Source organism: Pelodiscus sinensis, chromosome 3 (assembly GCF_049634645.1).
Source record: "Pelodiscus sinensis isolate JC-2024 chromosome 3, ASM4963464v1, whole genome shotgun sequence".
NCBI lineage: Eukaryota > Metazoa > Chordata > Testudines > Trionychidae > Pelodiscus > Pelodiscus sinensis.
Genome location: NC_134713.1, coordinates 79,489,576 through 79,506,899, shown reverse-complemented (window position 1 = coordinate 79,506,899; position 17,324 = coordinate 79,489,576). Strand labels below are relative to the sequence as shown.

The following is a 17,324-nucleotide window of genomic DNA, read 5'->3' as shown; positions in this document are numbered from 1 at the left end:
GTGTCGAAGCAAAAACACGCTCCTCTGTGTTTAGGCAGCTAACAAGCAGCTTTATTAATTAATAAAGCACAGCATGAGCCAAACGTGGTCACAGCAGAGCCAGACCCAGTAAGGCTACTAATACAATCAATCCTAGTATCTTTATACCCTTAACCAAACAGTCTGACGTCAGGGCATCCAATTACAGAAATCCTCAATTAAATTTGGAAAAACAAAGCCTTATCAACAAGATGGCGGACAGGTGCGAGGGAGTACATCTCCTGTCCCAACCAGCCCAATTAACACATACCAATAGCCCATCCTGTAGGCCTCTTCTCACGGGGTGACAGAAAGTTCACTCTGGTCTACGTGCTTGAGAGAAAAGCTGAAATGGTTTCTGATATACAAGATGGCTTCTAGCTAAATATGAAAATGGTTTCTACAGCTTCTACAACTCCCCCCTTTTAGCCTTTTAAAGGCTAACCTTGAAACCATTTTATACCTCCATTTTCCATTAAAGTATTTATGTACATTTCTTGTTCCTTTCTCTGCTCATCCTATTTTAACATCATGAGTTCCACATTCCCTTTGGTAAGGGTCTATCTTGTGTTTTCTAGAATACAAGAAATACAGCATTTGATTAACAAGAAACAGCAATAAGCACAAAAGAATATAGCCAATACTAAAACTACTCTTTGCAAAATCCAAGTTCCCACATGTCCAAACCAGCCTCCCAACCAATCCCAGAGGGTCCAGTGTTCCCCCTGCCTTAGGCGTTTCACAGTTCTTTTAATTTCTGAGGCATCTTCCTTTACTTCTTTGCTGGTGTCAGAAATATACCCACAGCATTTTCTTCTTACTAAGGCACAAACCCCGCTCTTACTAGCTAGGACATAGTCTAGGGCCATTCGGTTTGGCTTTTCCTCACCCTGGCTCCTGAACCGTTACATGTCTAGCAGTACTTTCCAATTGGGGTCAAGGCTAGGCGGATATACCCTGGGTTAGTAAACTCTTTATCCTGCCAAGTATCATTTGGCTTAGTTTACTAAACAGTGTGCCATTCATTTGAGTGATGTTTAGTGGGACTGGAATTATTGGGATGCCTCCTTCTGAATGTACTGGACTGTGAGCACATATCCAGCAACCTGTAGAATTAAATTCTTGGGAAACTTGGTTCATTAAAAGCATAAACACATTTGAACCATATAGGTTATAACTACTAAATATTAAAAACAAGATTAAGCATAAGCTTAACATGAATTGTTTGTCCAGCCTCATGCTGGCTGTTCTTCAGGACTTCGTAGTTTGCTTCACCTATCGCTGGCAGGTTCTTTTGGGCCGCAGCTGGTACCTTAGCCTTGGTCTCTCAGGCTCGTCTGCTTCTGGGCCTGGATTGCCGGTACCAAGCCTGTGCTGATCCTCGTCTACTTCTGGACCTGGGTTTCTGGTACCAGGTCTGTGGTGATTCCCATCTGCTTCTGGACCTGGGTCTCCGGTACCAGGTCTGCGGTGCTCCTTATTGGGGCCGACTTCTGTAGGGGCCAGGACGGGTTTGCAGTGGGATGCGTGAATCCAGGTGGGCAATCCTTCGCACTTTACAGCAGTATGGGTGGTCAGAAGGATTTGGTAGGGACACTTTCACCTGGGTTCCAGGGCAGTCTTCCGCTGGTGAACTTTCACGCAAACCCAGTTTCTTGGTTGTAGTTTAAGGCACAGCTCAGTTGGGGCCTCCTGGAAGGCGTCCTTAACCTGTAAATGATAAGACTGTACACACCTCATAAGTTCCTGACAATTCTTGACTATGCTTCCTTTAACAAGTGTGGCATCAGCCAGGTTAATTTCTGGGCTACTTTACAGTCTCATAGGTTGGCCACATGCAATTTCATGTGGACTGAGTCCAGTTTTCTGATTAGGAGTGGCTCTCATGCTCATTAGGGCAATCTGGAGTGCTACTATCTATGTTAAGACAGAGTTCTCACATATTTTAGCAAGTTCGTTCTTTAAAATCCTGTTTCATCTTTTTACTGTTTCTGCGCTCTCCAGGTGTCGTGCACAGTGCAGTGCTTGTCTGGGAGAGTAGTACTTTTCTAGTTTTTTTTTTTGAACAATTTGCCCAGTAAAGTGGGTACCTTTATCACCGGAGATCACAAGGTGTATTCCCCATGATGGGATGTAATAATTTAGAAGTTTCTTAGCTACTGTGATGTCATCATGTTTCCTTCAGGGATAAGCTTCTACCCATCCCAAAAACAAGCAAACAATAACCAGCACATTATTTAAAAGATTGACATTTAAGCAATTGAATAAAGTCCATTTGTAAATTCAGAAATGGTCCCAAAGGCGGAGGTCTGGTTGCCGAAACTGTCTTTACAGGTTTACCCACGTTGTGGGCTTGGCAGACAGGGCAAGCCAGACAGTAATCTTTGGCTGCTTGGGAGAATTTGGGAGCAAACCAATTTTGTTTTAGGATTGCTACCATCCCCCCTTTTGCCAACGTGCGACAATCTAGGGAGCACGGGGGCAAGGTGAGGTAGCAAGACCACTGGGGCAACAATGTGGCCATCAGAGCTGCACCACAAGTGATCTGGGTGCAAGGTGCACCCTGCCAGTCTCCACTCCTGCTTTTCCGATTCTGGGGCTTGGTCTTGCAGGAGGGCCAGTTCTGAAAGAGACGGCATAGGAGCTGGCGATGGTAGGACAGAAGGGAAAAACAGCAGGTAGAGGAGCAGATTTCACTACATTCTAGACAGTACAAACTGCATAGCCTGCTACTAAAACTCTACTAAAATTATAAAGGCAAGAACCATTTATATAAAGCACAATGTTAAGATTATTTAAGGGACTTAAATTATTCTTTCATTAAAACAACAATATTGTACACACAACATTTGAAATACATATATCACAATTAAGACACACACAAGACAAATCTGGACAGAACACAGAACACAAACTTATTATGTCATGACACAGAACCATGTTTTTTTTTTTTTTTTTCAGTTAATTTTCAGATGATATTAGCGCTTCCTGATGATCTGAAAGACAAAGAAAACATTTCTACCCACATTGGGGTGGTGCATTATATTTTAGAACACTTTTTCTTTACAGATTTTTGCTACTTTTTGATCAGCCTGCTGTTACCCAATTGTATGCTTTTATTTTGAACACTAGCTTCAGAGGGTTTGAGTAAATTACTTTATTATTTAATTATTAAGTTAAAGGTGGCGTGCCTCAGTTTCCCTCTTGTACTGCAGACCAGGCTTTTTTTTACTGCCACAGAAACTCTTAGAACAAGGTGCTTGCTAGTTACTATTCCAGCAAGCAAAAAGGTTTTCCTTTCCTGAAAAGAATCACATGCAATGTTACAGACTTACTTATGGGGGACAGTGCTCCCCCCCTTCCAGAACAGACAGGCAGTTTGCAGACACACACAACCTTCGATCTGAAAGCAAGCCAAAAGTGCTATCAGCTCAGCCTTGACCAGAAACACTGTGAAGTTTCTGGGCTTGGATTTTTTTAAACAATAATTAGGTTCCTTGGAAGACACATTTAACCCTTAGGGTGCAGGTTTTACAAATTTACAATGTATAGATTCTATTCTTTTATGCGGTTAACCAATTAAGTTTCAGTAGAATTCCTTATTTTCTCTTTAATAGATTTTAACAAAGTATCTGTAGCCAAATGTTTAACTTGACTGTTTCATTGCTAAGATGATTAGAAGAGGCTGCAAGAAACGAGTCATTTCTTAAAGCAGGTTTGTTTGTTTTTTTCCTCCCCTTTAGGATTTGGAGGAACACTTTCTTTAAACTATTAAACTTATTTTAAACTTTGTGTTTTGCTTTGGATCGGGCAAGTTTGTTACAGGAGCCCGTGTTTTCAAAGGGAAGAGCTAATTCCTTTCAGTTATTTTTCATGTTTCCTCTCTATCTGTGTATGCGTTATAAAGAGGGATAGAGGGGTGATGTTGTGCCAGATTTTCCCCCTAAGCTTGGTTGATATGGGTGTGCCAACTGAGAATTTTATTTTCTTTTTTTTTTTCCACTTCTTATGTATTATTTTGGCACAGAGGTGCTGCAGCAACTTTTAAGTTACCTATCTTACTGCAGGGTGGATTTTTGCTTTTCTGAGCTTTACTTTCATCCCTCATAGCTTTAATTTTTCCTCTTTTCCAATTTGTTAAATGCTTACAGGTCCTTGGACCATTATGCACGTACATGTAGTACACAGGGGTGCCTTTCGGCAGAGTGGGGGGTGTTTAGACTAACCCCCACTTAAACTAACTTTACACACTCCAAAGAAAGAGTCTGCCGGGTCTAGAGTGTCAGACCTTAGCAGCTCATGAAATAAGGGGAGTCGTCACTCCCTCACATATCCGCTGAGTCTCGAGGTTCAGCTGACCCCCCCCCCCTTGCGTTCAGAGCTCCCTCGTGGGAGAGCCCTGGTGCAGCTGGGATCAGCTCAAGTCTCAGACCTATGCAACGGCATTCATTCTTCACTCATTACATTCATACTCATTTTCCACACACATTTTTTTCTCCTTTTTCACATTTTTCCTATAGTTTCCACATTTAGCTGCATCTTTATTTGTCTAGTTCCCATGGGTTTCTATTAAGTGACGCTGCCCTAAGACACCCGGCACTTAATATCAGACTTCATTAGGATCCTATACCAGAAAACACTTAACATAAAGGCACTGGAATTCCTGTAGACTGACCTATCCCCATTTCCTGCGCGCGCTTAATTCTGTAAGACACCGAACTAAAGTCCGCCTGCTTACACCATATTCTGCAAGTCACCGAATCAGAATCCGCCTGCTCGCTCTGCGAGTCACCGAATCAGGATCCGCCTGCTCGCTCTGCGAGTCACCGAATCAGAATTCGCCTGCTTGCTCTGCAAGTCACCGAAACAGGATTCGCCTGCTTGCTCTGCGAGTCACTGAATCAGGATCCGCCTGCTCGCTCTGCGAGTCACCGAATCAAGAATTCACCTGCTCGCACTGGTCCCCCCCCTTTTTGTTGCGAAGCACTGGACTCAAGGTCCACCTGCCTCGCAGGGGTTTCCGGCACCTGCCGCAGCCCGGCAGAACACCACGTCCTGGCGCCTGGAGACAGCCTGGCGGAATGGGGCACTATGGCCTGGGGTTAGCCTCAGAGGTCAGTACTACGCCCACAAATATAAGAGAGAGACAACAAAGCTTCCCCACAGTTCCGTGTGCCGAGAGAGAGTAATGGCACCACACCAGCTTTTAGCGTCCGAACACAGAGGGTCCAGCGCATGGCTGCCTCACTAGAGACACCGGTGTGCCCTTTTGGAACTGTGACACATAAGACAGGCCTAATAGACAAAGACAGACACAGACAGACAAAAATGTTAGCCGCTCCACAAAATTGAATTCCGTAGCTCCCCTTACCCCGATGGCCGGCCGTCACTCCAAATCCCAAGCCCTCAACCAGGAGATTTCGTAACAGGTATCCCCTTTACCTTCTCTTGAGCGCTCTGAGAGGTTTGGAAGTGGAGTGCTGGTCCATCCATACGGGCAAGTGGCGCGTTAGGAATCTCGGTGGAACCTCCAAATTGTCGAAGCAAAAACACGCTCCTCTGTGTTTAGGCAGCTAACAAGCAGCTTTATTAATTAATAAAGCACAGCATGAGCCAAACGTGGTCACAGCAGAGCCAGACCCAGTAAGGCTACTAATACAATCAATCCTAGTATCTTTATACCCTTAACCAAACAGTCTGACGTCAGGGCATCCAATTACAGAAATCCTCAATTAAATTTGGAAAAACAAAGCCTTATCAACAAGATGGCGGACAGGTGCGAGGGAGTACATCTCCTGTCCCAACCAGCCCAATTAACACATACCAATAGCCCATCCTGTAGGCCTCTTCTCACGGGGTGACAGAAAGTTCACTCTGGTCTACGTGCTTGAGAGAAAAGCTGAAATGGTTTCTGATATACAAGATGGCTTCTAGCTAAATATGAAAATGGTTTCTACAGCTTCTACACTGGCATGGTGGGACATGTGACTATATGGGAAATGAGCTGGGGAAACTCCGTTGTCTTGTTAATACATCAGAAGGAGCTTAGTCCAAGTACATCTTCCCTTTTCTTACTGAGGCTGGAGTGAGGAGGAGTTGGTATTAATTACCAACTGATGACATAATTACAAGCTCTGAAATATGCCAGAAAAAATATGATGGGGAGAGAATAATGTAGTGCCCTGCTATTTTCCACTGTTCGACTCATAGATCAAACTCAAAATAGTGAATCCTCTGCAGTTCTAAATGCGGGCGGGGACCTGCTCCAGCCAGGCTGGGCCTTCCACATAGTACCACGAGTAGGGGGCCCTGCAGCATGCCCAGCCTAAACCTGAGGAGCCAGAATTTACTAATGCAGCAAGTTATATGTTACCAGCCCTCATCATCTCCCCACCACCACTCCCCGCACATCCCGCCCACGGGCAACCCACCGGTCAGTGTCTCCTTTTCCTCCTCCCCACTGTGATCAGCTCTTTCTCAGTGGGAGACACTGGAGGGGGGAAGTATGGGTGTGACCGGCTCAGTGGAGAGGATAGAAAGTGGCAGGATCCTAGCGAGAAAGGGTTGAGGGGGACAGCGCCTAGGGCGGAGCTGGGGGTTGAACAGTGAGCACCCTCCGGCCCAGTGGAAAGTTGGCACCTGTAGCTCCAGCACTGGATTTGGACCTATGTAAGGAACCGCATATTAACTTCTAAAGAGCCGCCTGTGGCTGTGGAGCCACAGATTGGCCACCCCTGGTCTAGAGAGAGCATGAATAATAGGACTTGAGTACAGGCAGTCCCTGGGTTACGTCAGTCCGACTTAAGACGGACCCCTAATTATGAACGGAGGGAAGGAGGGGAGCGCAGCTAGTGACTTGGGGACACCTGGGATAGAGCAGCTGGGGTGCGGCCGGGTTGGTCCCCGCAGCGCCGAGGTGCGGCGCTGTGGGGACCTACCTGGCAGCGCCCCAGCTGCTCTGTCCCAGACGTCCAGATTCAGCCGCTGTTGAAACTGATCAGTGGCTGATTCCAGTTGTAGTCAGCTGCTGGTCAGTTTCAGCAGCGGCTGACTTGGGGACACCTGGGGCAGAGCAGCTGGGGTTCTGCCGGGTTGGTCCAGTAGCGCCGAGGAGCGGCACTGCGGGACCAACCCAGCAGCACCCAAGCTGCTCTGCCCCAGGTGTCCCCAAGAGCAGCTGCGGTGCTGCCGGGTTGGTCCCGCTGCGCCAAGGGTCGGCGCTACCAGACCAACCCAGCAGCACTCCAGTTGCTCTACCCCAGGTGTCCCCAAGTCAGCCACTGCTGGTCAGTTTCAACAGCGGCTGAATCTGTACACCAGTTCCGACTTACATACAAATTCAACTTAAGAACAAAGCTACGGTCCCTATCTTGTACGGTCCCTATCTTGTACCCGGGGACTGCCTGTATGGCAGAAAGTGTGCCTAGCCCCTTAAGAGAAGATGTCTTATATTAACATGGACATAAAAACAGCAACTGGGGTCCATCTAGGCCAGTATCCTGTCTTCCAATAGTGGTGGCTAGTACCAGATGCTTCAGGGGGAGTGAACAGAAAAGGGCAGTTGCTAAGTGATCCATCCCCTCACTCTCACCTTCTGGCAGCCAGAGGCCCAAGAACACCCAGAGCATGGGACTGCATCCACTGCCAGCCTGGGTAATAGCCATGGATGGACATATCTTCCATGAACTTACCTAATTCTTTTTTGAACCTGGTTATACTTTTGGCCTTCACAATATTCTCTAGCAACAAATTCCACAGGTTAACTGCATTGTGAAAAAGTACTTCCTTTGTTTTAAACTTACTGCCTATTAATTTCATTATGTGATTCCTAATTTGTGTGTTAAATGCAGGATTTAAGTAAAACTTCCGTATTTACTCTTTGCACACCATTCTGAGTTTAGATCTCTGTCAGATCCCTCCTTAATCATCTCTTTTCTAAGATGACCAAGCCCTGTCTTTTTAATCTCGCTTCTTACAGAAGCTGTTCATACTCCTAATAATTTTTATTGCCTTTTGTACTTTTTTTAAATTCTAGTCTATCTTTTTTCAGGTGAGGCAATGAGCGCTACATGCAGTATTGAAGGTGTTTGGGAGTATCATGGATTTATTTAGTAACGTTACATTTTTTTTGTCTTAACTGTCACTTTCCTAATGTTTCCTACAATTTTCTTAGCTTTTTGGCTGCCACTGCACATTAAGTGGATGTTTTAGGAAAACTATCCACAGTGACCCCAAGATCTCTTTCTTGAGTGTAATAGCTATTTTAGATCCCATCACTTTATTTAGTTGGGATGATGTTTTCTAATATGCATTTATCAGCATTTAATTTCATCTGCCATTTTGTTACATAGTGACCCAGTTTTGTGAGATCCCTTTATTAGAGTCAGCAGTCGGCAATCATGCTGAGGTCTGACATGGATCTGAAGTATGGAGATCATCCTTTTCAGAACCATTAGGAATTCCTCATTTTAAACAAGAAGTTAGAGACCTGTAACTTGTGTTTCACTCTATTTAAAGGGAAAATGTAGAACACTTCTGTAATCCTTAGATAAACTTCTCATATAGCTGAAATATCAAATATTTCTTTAAGTAACTACTTCAGGTGCTTGCTTTTGTCTATTTTGTACACCAGCATACATAGTGTTTGAAGACTTTTGCTTTTAATTGTATCCATAGGGTCAGCTGTAGTGCCTACTTGAGTGCTGTGCTCACGTTTTGGTATATTAGGCACGCTGAACCTATGCCCTCTCAGTTCCTTCTTACTGCCCATTACTGTTGGTTGCAATGTCTTGTCTTACATTGCAAGAGTGTTTACAATTCTTCCAATCCATTGTTCTGTCTCCTTTATTGTCAGGTGATAGGTACTTAGACCTTTAATTTAAGTGTTAGAATAATAGTTTAGGAGTTAGTCTCAGTTGAGATTTGCCAACAGAGCGCGCATGTACTGTTCCACTGACTTTAAGCCATGTTCATCATGCAGCCAGCCAATGCCCATTATTGACCCCCCATGAGAGCTGTTTAAAGTGTTTAGGGGAATCCCACAGAAAGAATTAGCAGGATCTGCAACACCTTTCATTTGAGGAACCTCACCATTCTGGTTGTGTTTCATTGTACCTTGGAGCTGTCTTGGTTGGACTCCATGCCCAGCATCATGCATCAGCACACCAGAATTCACCTGGCACCGTTCCCCCTCCCCGGTGTCTAAGAAGTGGTCAAAGTCGATAGGCTCATTGACTCTGCAGAAAAAGGAGGCTTTGAGCAAAGGACTTGTCAGGCTACATGCTCATCTTGGAACTACTCAGGGGTACAACTGCAGTTGGATCCCCTAGGCCAGCCAGCGACCCGTCACTGACTCCTGGGAGTCCCATAGTATGGTCATCTATGCAGGCCTGGTGTCCCAAGGGCAAGTAGGCTGACCAGCACCACAAATGCCAAGCCAGGTGATAAACCTAACCAAAGCCCCAGCATCTGTGGGCAAGCTGGTTATGAGACCGCCTTTTAAGTCCACGGAATGCCCCCAATGCTCAGACTGAAAGCTCTGCTCCCCATCACTACAGCCTCGGACCCTGGCATTCCAGCCTCCGTCCCTGCTTAGAAGACACAGGTCCCTGATGCCAAGATATCTGTCTGCATTGCATGGGACACCTGAGTCACAACGTTGATTTCCCATGCCCATGATACCATCAGGCCTCTTGCCAAAGGATGTCACAACTAAGACCAGCATTGCCCAGTCTCCCGGGCATTAATCCTTCTGCTGTAGGATCATTCAAGATATATTGGTTATGTCCATTACCTGCCCTCCTAGGAGTTGCCAGCAGGAAGAAATTGAGAGGGCATAGGGTTGGCACTGCTTAATATGCCAATTCATGAGCATGGCTCAACATCTGACTATATAGATACTACTAAGGCAAACATATGTGACAACTGTGCATGTCAGCTGCACACCTAGAATGGAATGGGCATGTGTAATACACAGGGCTCGACAAATCAGTGTATCTACTCACCCAGGGCAAGTAGATTTCAGCCAGTCGCCCCGTTCACCGGTGGTGCACGCATGCGCAATGCAGGTCTGGCGCATGCGCTGTGTGGGGCTGGCGAGTAGATTTCGCCGCGGTTTGTCAAGCCCTGGTGATACATATTGCAAAAAAGGTAGGTAGCCCTTTTTTTCTACTAAAAGTTGTATGGAAGTGAATTTGTGGTCATTTGGAAATCTCTTCATGCTTGGGATGTTCTCTTATTGCTACCAAACCTTTTCTTCTGTCTCTCTTTATAGTCTATTTGTAGAGTTATCTATTGTATGTTGTTCTTTTAAAAACAAAATAACAAATGGAAGTTACACATTTCTTCTAAGTGATAGGAGATAATGGTATTATGTGCATAATGGTGAACAGTCTGCATTAAGTACCATGTGGATCACTTTTTAGGTTCCCATCTCTAGTATATTTGACTTTTAAGCGCTTAAAACTGTTGTCTGATTCATACCGAAAGTAGAGACTGCAATATATTATTAAGGGACTATTCCATTTTTCAGATGAGCTGTTTAACATACACCTTTACATCAATTAGAGAAGAGTTGAATGGAGTTCAGTTTTTACTTTCCCAAAAAATCTTCCCACAGACAGGCTCTTTCTCTTCCCTAGCTGCCTGGGAGCTGCTGCTCTGTTCTCTTAGATGTTTTTTGAGAGGTCAGTAGAATTTCTGCTCTTACTGCTTTTGTAACAGGGCCAACTACTTTCAGGTTCTATATTTTTAAATGCCCAATCATGAATTCCAGGTTGGCTGTTAAGTTTGGACAACTAGCAGCTTCTGTCTGTAACACATCACAGTTTCTTGAGCTGTGAGAAGTCCTTAGTAGCTGTCAGTTAGGTAGTAACTTCTGTCTTAGGCTTTCAGAGTGTATTGTGAATGTTAATGAGTTAGGCCTTACAAGTCCATTGCACATAAGATTTAATCAAGGCTTCCTTTGTGCCCGAGAGAGAATATGTACAAGTAAACTTTCTCATTCGTCAGAGAATTCACCCAGGCAATGGGTCTTGTAGGATGGCATTTCCTGTTGCAAGTGGCTTTGTGGGGACTTAGCCAAACAGATTTGTTCAATAAAAGGTACAACAGGAAAATGGAAATTTTCTGCTGCAAGTATTTAAACCACTAAGCAATACCTCGTTATCCATCCTGATCTCCTACTAGACCTTTTCCTAGCCAGTAGTTCTTAGTTTGCTCAGTTAGGGGCCCTGACAGTTTCTCTTGGTTGTTTTCTTGTTATGCTCTCCTAAACAAGCAGTCTTTTTATATGGAGTTTGAGAAGGAAGGCATCTTTTACATTGTTTTTCTTTCAATTTAATGGAAAATGCTGAACCAGTCCTACCTGTTTTGCAGTATAGAACTGTTACCCAGAAGGTAGAGATTTCTTATTGCTAATTACTTTCTGGGTCCTGGATGCCACTAAAATAGATTCTGTCCAAACTGCTGAGAGAGCAGTGGAGGGACAGGTGTTACAGATGAAAGTTGACAAAATGAGAGTTACTTACTAACTGCTCCCTTGCCTAATCTGCATATGAAAAGGAGCCAACTTCTGTTCTACAACAGTGGACCCTGCATCCCAGAAAGGAATTAGCAGTAAGAATATTCTATTAAAAGCAAATTTTTTTCAAATATGTACTCCAATATGTTTGCATTTAAAATCCATTTAAACATATCATTGCCACAGTATTTCAGAAATGGCATCTTCACTTCCTTCTTCGACTTCCTCCCTGAAAAATGACCTCTTTATTTATACTTCAGATTAGAAATAGGTATATGTTGGTTGATTTTAAAAATTCATAGTGAATAGCAATAATAACTGATTATTGTGCGGACTGAATTAGCATAGTAATTTTTTCCCTGCAAGTATTCTGGTTGTCACACCAAGTAAAAGAGAGAGTTATTTTAAAAATGTCACAAGAAAAATAGTTATAAAATTAACCCTTCTGACTGTGATATTTATTTCATTGCAGCTCTTTAATATTAGAGGGAGTTGAACCACAGAGTACCTGCGAATTAGAGGTGGATGCAGTAGCTGCTGATATTTTAAATCGATTGGATATTGAAGGTGAATTGCTAATTATTCTATATGCAGTGTTCTTCAGGGCAGGGATTTATGTTATCATGTTTTTATAGTGCCTAGCACAGTGAACCCTAAACCCCAATTAAGGCATCTGATATACTGCATGTAATATAAATAATGAGGTGCTTGGATACTTTAGTGATGGGCAGCCATACAAAACTCTGATAAACAAGAATAAAATGGAAACTGGAAGGAGGAGAAAGCAGGTGATTAGAAGAAAAGCCAAGCATCACAGGAACAGCAGAGAAACTGAGTAATGGGACTCAGGAGGCTTATTTGGCCTGTAAAAAAAGGGATGTAAAATTCCAAGTTAATGTGTTTCTACCACATCTTGCTTGATGACCTCTAAATTAACATTGGCATGAGTGCCAAAAGAAGCTATGCTTTTGTCCACACAACTAGTAGTAAGAGTTTTCAAAAGCAAGAGTTACTAGGAAATAAATAGAGGAATTATGCCAGAACTTTATATTACACCAGTATGTCTAGGCAAGGGATGACTTGCAGTGAACAGCAGGGGACTGATGTGGCAAAAGCTATTAGTAGAAAAATATGCCATTGTCAGAGTTATTAAAGGAATTCATTTATTCACCCTGACAACCTTTCCTTGATGCATTCTGGCATCTTCCAGCTCAGATTGGCAGGAACCCTGGTTTGCAAGCTATATGGGAAGATGAGAAGCAGCGCCGGAGAGAAAAGAATGAATCTTCTCAGATTAGTTCATCTGATTCACAAGGTAAACAAAATGTACAATGATGTGTAGTTTGTCTATAGATTATTTTTATAGGAGAGGTTAGTAGGATACAGAGCTGAAGTTTAATGTATCAAGTTTCAGGGGTTTTGAGATTCATTGTTTCTATTTCACTGAAAGAGCATTATCCAATGTTTGGATTTTATTTTTATTTTAAAATATGAAAAAGTGATTTAAAAACCAGAATGTATTATACACAGCACAGATTGTTATCTGTACTGTGTTTAATGAACTTAAGGTTGCTTGATACTTTACATTATAATATCCTGTATTCATTTGTTTATAACTTTATCAGACTTAAACCATTTGAACTGATGTTTTCTAGGACATGAGGATCTGCCGAAGGCTGATTTTTTAAATTCTTTTTTTGGTGAGGTTTTAGTTAAAGCAGTGTAGTTGTTTCTTAGAACAAGATCAGGGAAAAATACATTGTTTTGGTCATGTTAAAAATTAATCATGTTGGGAAAATTGTACTATTGAAATTAATCAGAGTTCTGTAGTGAATGAAGCTAGTATCTCTAAGTTCCCTGTACCATTTTTTGTAGAAGTTTGGAGATGTTTGGTGAATGAGGTAGGAGACTGCAAGAAGAGAAAGGACTGTCATGTGGTTTAGGCAGTTGAATGCTCCACTAGAGAAAACGATTCTGTACCTGCCTTGGCCAAATAGTTTGTATGTGATAAAGGGTAGCTCGCGTAAATGAAAATTTTCATAGGTGGCAAGTAACTGTGTTTCTTGTCTTTTGAATGCGTAACTTCAAACATTTAGGGTCAATAGGAGTTGTTCTCAAATTGGGCACTGAAAATTAGTGGACACCTCTACAATGTTGATTTTAATTTCTCTCTGTGTTCAGTTCCCCATGATTAAAATGTAGACAGTAATGCCGCCTGACTTAATGGGGATTGGAGAAGGAACATTCATGAATGTAGCGAAGAGTTAAGATAGAACAATATGAGTGCCATGGAAATGCTTATGAGAAAATAATTTTGTATTAAGTGAAGGTTGTGATGGCATGCTAAATAATGCATGGGGCCGCCTATGGAATAAGGAGGATAAAAATAATATGTTCAGAGATCAGTGGAATTTAGAATTCTAATCTGTTTATTAAATGAGGCAGAATTCCTATTGAAAATAAAAGTTATGCTGTGATTAAAGACTGTTCTATAATGCATACACACAAGGAGTTCAAATTAAGGTTGCATGAACAATATTAATTCTAGCATTTCCTAACTTTTGAATTCTTGACTTTGCAACCTTAATATTTTAAAGTATTTTTTTTAATATAATGAAAATCAATTACAGTTAATCTAGTTTAAGGATAGTTATTAGTATTCCTCTCTTGGCTTTTTGTCTGTCTCATCCAAAAAGATATTTATTTCAACCATTTTCAGATTGCTTGTTTAAAAATCCTAAATGATCAGAATTAAATAAGTTGTTTAGTGGTTTATATTTAACATCTAATTTTGATAATCCTTTAAACAATTATATTATCCATTATTTAAATGCTGCAGGAAGGTGTAACTGTTGAAAAATCCATTATTTTGTTTACATTAGCTACACATTTCCTATGTATATACATGTATTCAAAAGGAACACTTTAGCCTTGTGAGGTGATATTTTAGATTGAATCTATTATAATGAGGGAAACTGAGGCTCAGATCTGCCACACTGTGACACTGCTGCTGTTGTAAACTTGGAGACTATAGCTAATGGAGAATTCATTCTGTTAAGGGAAATCATCTGTTGACAAAGAAGTCTAGTTTGAGTGTCGTTTTCTTCATTTAAAAAAAATTCTTCCTAAAAATAATACTTAAGTGTTTTTGTCTGTACAGTGTTAGTTACAACTGTATAGTTTTTATTTCAAAGTCGAATGCACAGTAATAGCTAGGGCACTATCTCCGTTTGCCTAATATTTTTAGTCGTTCATAGATTATATAATCACACAAATTTCAATAATTTTTGGACATTTATTTTTAAATACCTGTCAGCAAATACGTCTAGAGTAATAAACAACAAAAAAGATTCAGGATTTTGTTTTTGACAAGTAGATTCCTTACTAGGCATATTAACACAGAAATCTGAGTAATAATTCTTTTAAACTGTAATATAGAACCATATTTCTTGCAACTCTCAGAAGCAGTGAAAAGGCTTAAGGGAATCCGTGGTAATGGAGGAGCTGAGGGAGTGGGAAATAATTGCTGGTAAGAAGTCTGTATGTGAACTTGGAAGATTGTTGGGTATGGGTGGGAAAAGTATGGAACAGGATTTTTGGGGTCTGGGGAGAGATTCCCCATGTAGGGTCCTGGCTGATCCCTAGCCTCTCCTATTCAGTCAGGCACATCTGCTCCTGTCCCTATGTGTCCTTGCACCACTTATTCAAAGGTGTCTCTCCACTCCTCTCAAGCACCAACTCACCCCATTCCCATGTGATCTGTACCCCCTTCCTTGTCTCCGTGCAGCCCTGCACCTCAGTTTTCCCCTATGGCCCTATTCCGGCACTACCATTCAGCTCCTGTCCCAGTCTGTCTTCCCCTACTAGCTCTTCTGAGCCCCATCTGATGCTCCTCTCCAGCAGCCCCCTAATGTATGTTTTCCCACAGCCCCTGTCTTCTGACTTGGCCCAGCAGGCACTGTGAAGAAGACAGACTCTTTCTCTTCTCTAGCTGCCTGGGAGCTGCAGCTCTGTTCTAGCACTGCAATGCCCTTTGGTGGACAAAAGCAGAATTGCAGCTACTTTCCAACCAAAGTTATTTTCTGCTGGGGTTGCAGGGCAAGCTGCTCTGTTCTAGCACAAGCTTTTCCCTCTGGTGGGCAAAAGGAAGAACTGCAGAAGCTTTTTTCTGTGCAAAAAATTGTTACTCATTAATTATGCATGTGTGCAGTGATGCAGCATTCTGCCAGGAGTAATAACTGCACTGAAAATTGTTGTGCTCTGTTACTTTGGTTTCTGGTCACTGATGTCGCACTCAAATTTGAACTGATTTTTAAGCAAATATATTTTTCAAACATTTATTAACTAATATAAGTGATCATCCTAGCAGTCATACACAAGTCATTTTGTGTCAGTAGATCAGAATTAAACCTCCAAATAACAAAACTTATTTTTTTTAATCTTAAAGATCGTGGATTTGAGCCAACAACAGAGAGTGAAAAAAGCTTTCAAAAGAGACTTAAGGAAATCCTCAAGCAAAATGACTTTTCTGTGTAAGTGATCAGCCATTTTCTATGATTTATAACCTTTTGTGATAATGTGAATGGTCATTTTAAAGGTTTTTTTTAATTAACTAGAACATTGTCAGGATCATTGGACTACAGTAATGGATCAGAAGAGTTCTCAGCTGAGTTAACACTACATTCAGAGGTTCTTTCTCCTAAAGCAGTTCCATGTTCACCAGCCAATATGGTGGAAGTACACAAAGATAAGAAGCTGGACACAGGTGAATATTTTCAGTGACATCAAGTTTAGGGACAAATCTAATTTGCCTTACATATTCCCATATTTTGGCCAGCAAAGATACTAGCCAAATAAATAAATTGAGCAGAATTTAGCTCTTGGTTACAGACCTCCTGAACTAAACAGTACTTTTCCCCTTACTGTGCTCCTCCTAACTCCAGTAAAGTAAACCTACACCAGGAATGCTTAGGAGCCAGTTATGCCATCTCTCTATATTCATTTAGTCCCTGCTGCATCAATAATATACCTCACTGGAGAGCTAGTTTTTCTTTGTGCTACCTGAGCAGCGCAAAGAATATAAAGCAAATTACAAAATCTGGCCCAATATATGCAGGATTTTCACATCACAAAGACATTTTGTGGATCAATATTTTCATAATTGATAGAAACAAAGAAACTTTTTAGAAGCCTTAAAATAATTTGTAAATACTTGAATGTTTAAAAGCCACAAACTCTTTTTTTTTAAATAATTGTATTACTTTTCTTATTTTGAAACACTGATGTATGTTGCTCCTTCAAGTTTCATCTGATTTTTTTAAAGAACCTAATAGGGATACTAATAAAGAGGAGGATGCACTTATTAATGAAGAAGCAATTTTAAACATCATGGAAAATAGTCAGAGTTTTCAACCTCTGTCTCAGAGACTGAATCAGACTGCAGTTTTCAGTGAGTATAACAAGCACATGAATAATGCATTCTTTTCTACTGGGTGCTGTATTCTTTTCCCTCTGTGAAAAGTACTGTATTCTTTTCCCTCTGTGATATAGTACTGTATCAAACCCAGAGGAAGGCACGCTCTCTGCCCCAAGGAGTTTGCAGTTTAAAAGGATGCCTTCCAGTGTCACTTTCTATAATCTCTCACCAATCCAGGTCCCTGAGACAGGCTCCCTGCCTTCCACATCCCTGCATGCTGCTCAGAGTGGTCGGCTGCAAGGGCTATCTGCTTCTCTGAGTGTGGCAAACCCTTGGGGGAAGTAAGAATGGGGATTACTTTGCATGCTG

At 41.9% G+C, this 17,324-nt stretch overlaps 1 protein-coding gene across 2 annotated transcripts in view; it reads left to right on the top strand.

The window, feature by feature from the left end:
- The window catches only part of REV3L (REV3 like, DNA directed polymerase zeta catalytic subunit), a 222,351-nt gene that overhangs the window by 114,662 nt on the left and 90,365 nt on the right, over positions 1-17,324 (top strand). For both annotated transcript variants that reach the window (XM_075923987.1, XM_025184747.2), the window contains exons 6-10: positions 12,012-12,106; positions 12,750-12,854; positions 15,987-16,071; positions 16,156-16,304; positions 16,863-16,988. In XM_075923987.1, coding sequence (XP_075780102.1) covers positions 12,012-12,106; positions 12,750-12,854; positions 15,987-16,071; positions 16,156-16,304; positions 16,863-16,988 — 560 coding nt within the window. The remainder of the gene's footprint in view (positions 1-12,011; positions 12,107-12,749; positions 12,855-15,986; positions 16,072-16,155; positions 16,305-16,862; positions 16,989-17,324) is intronic.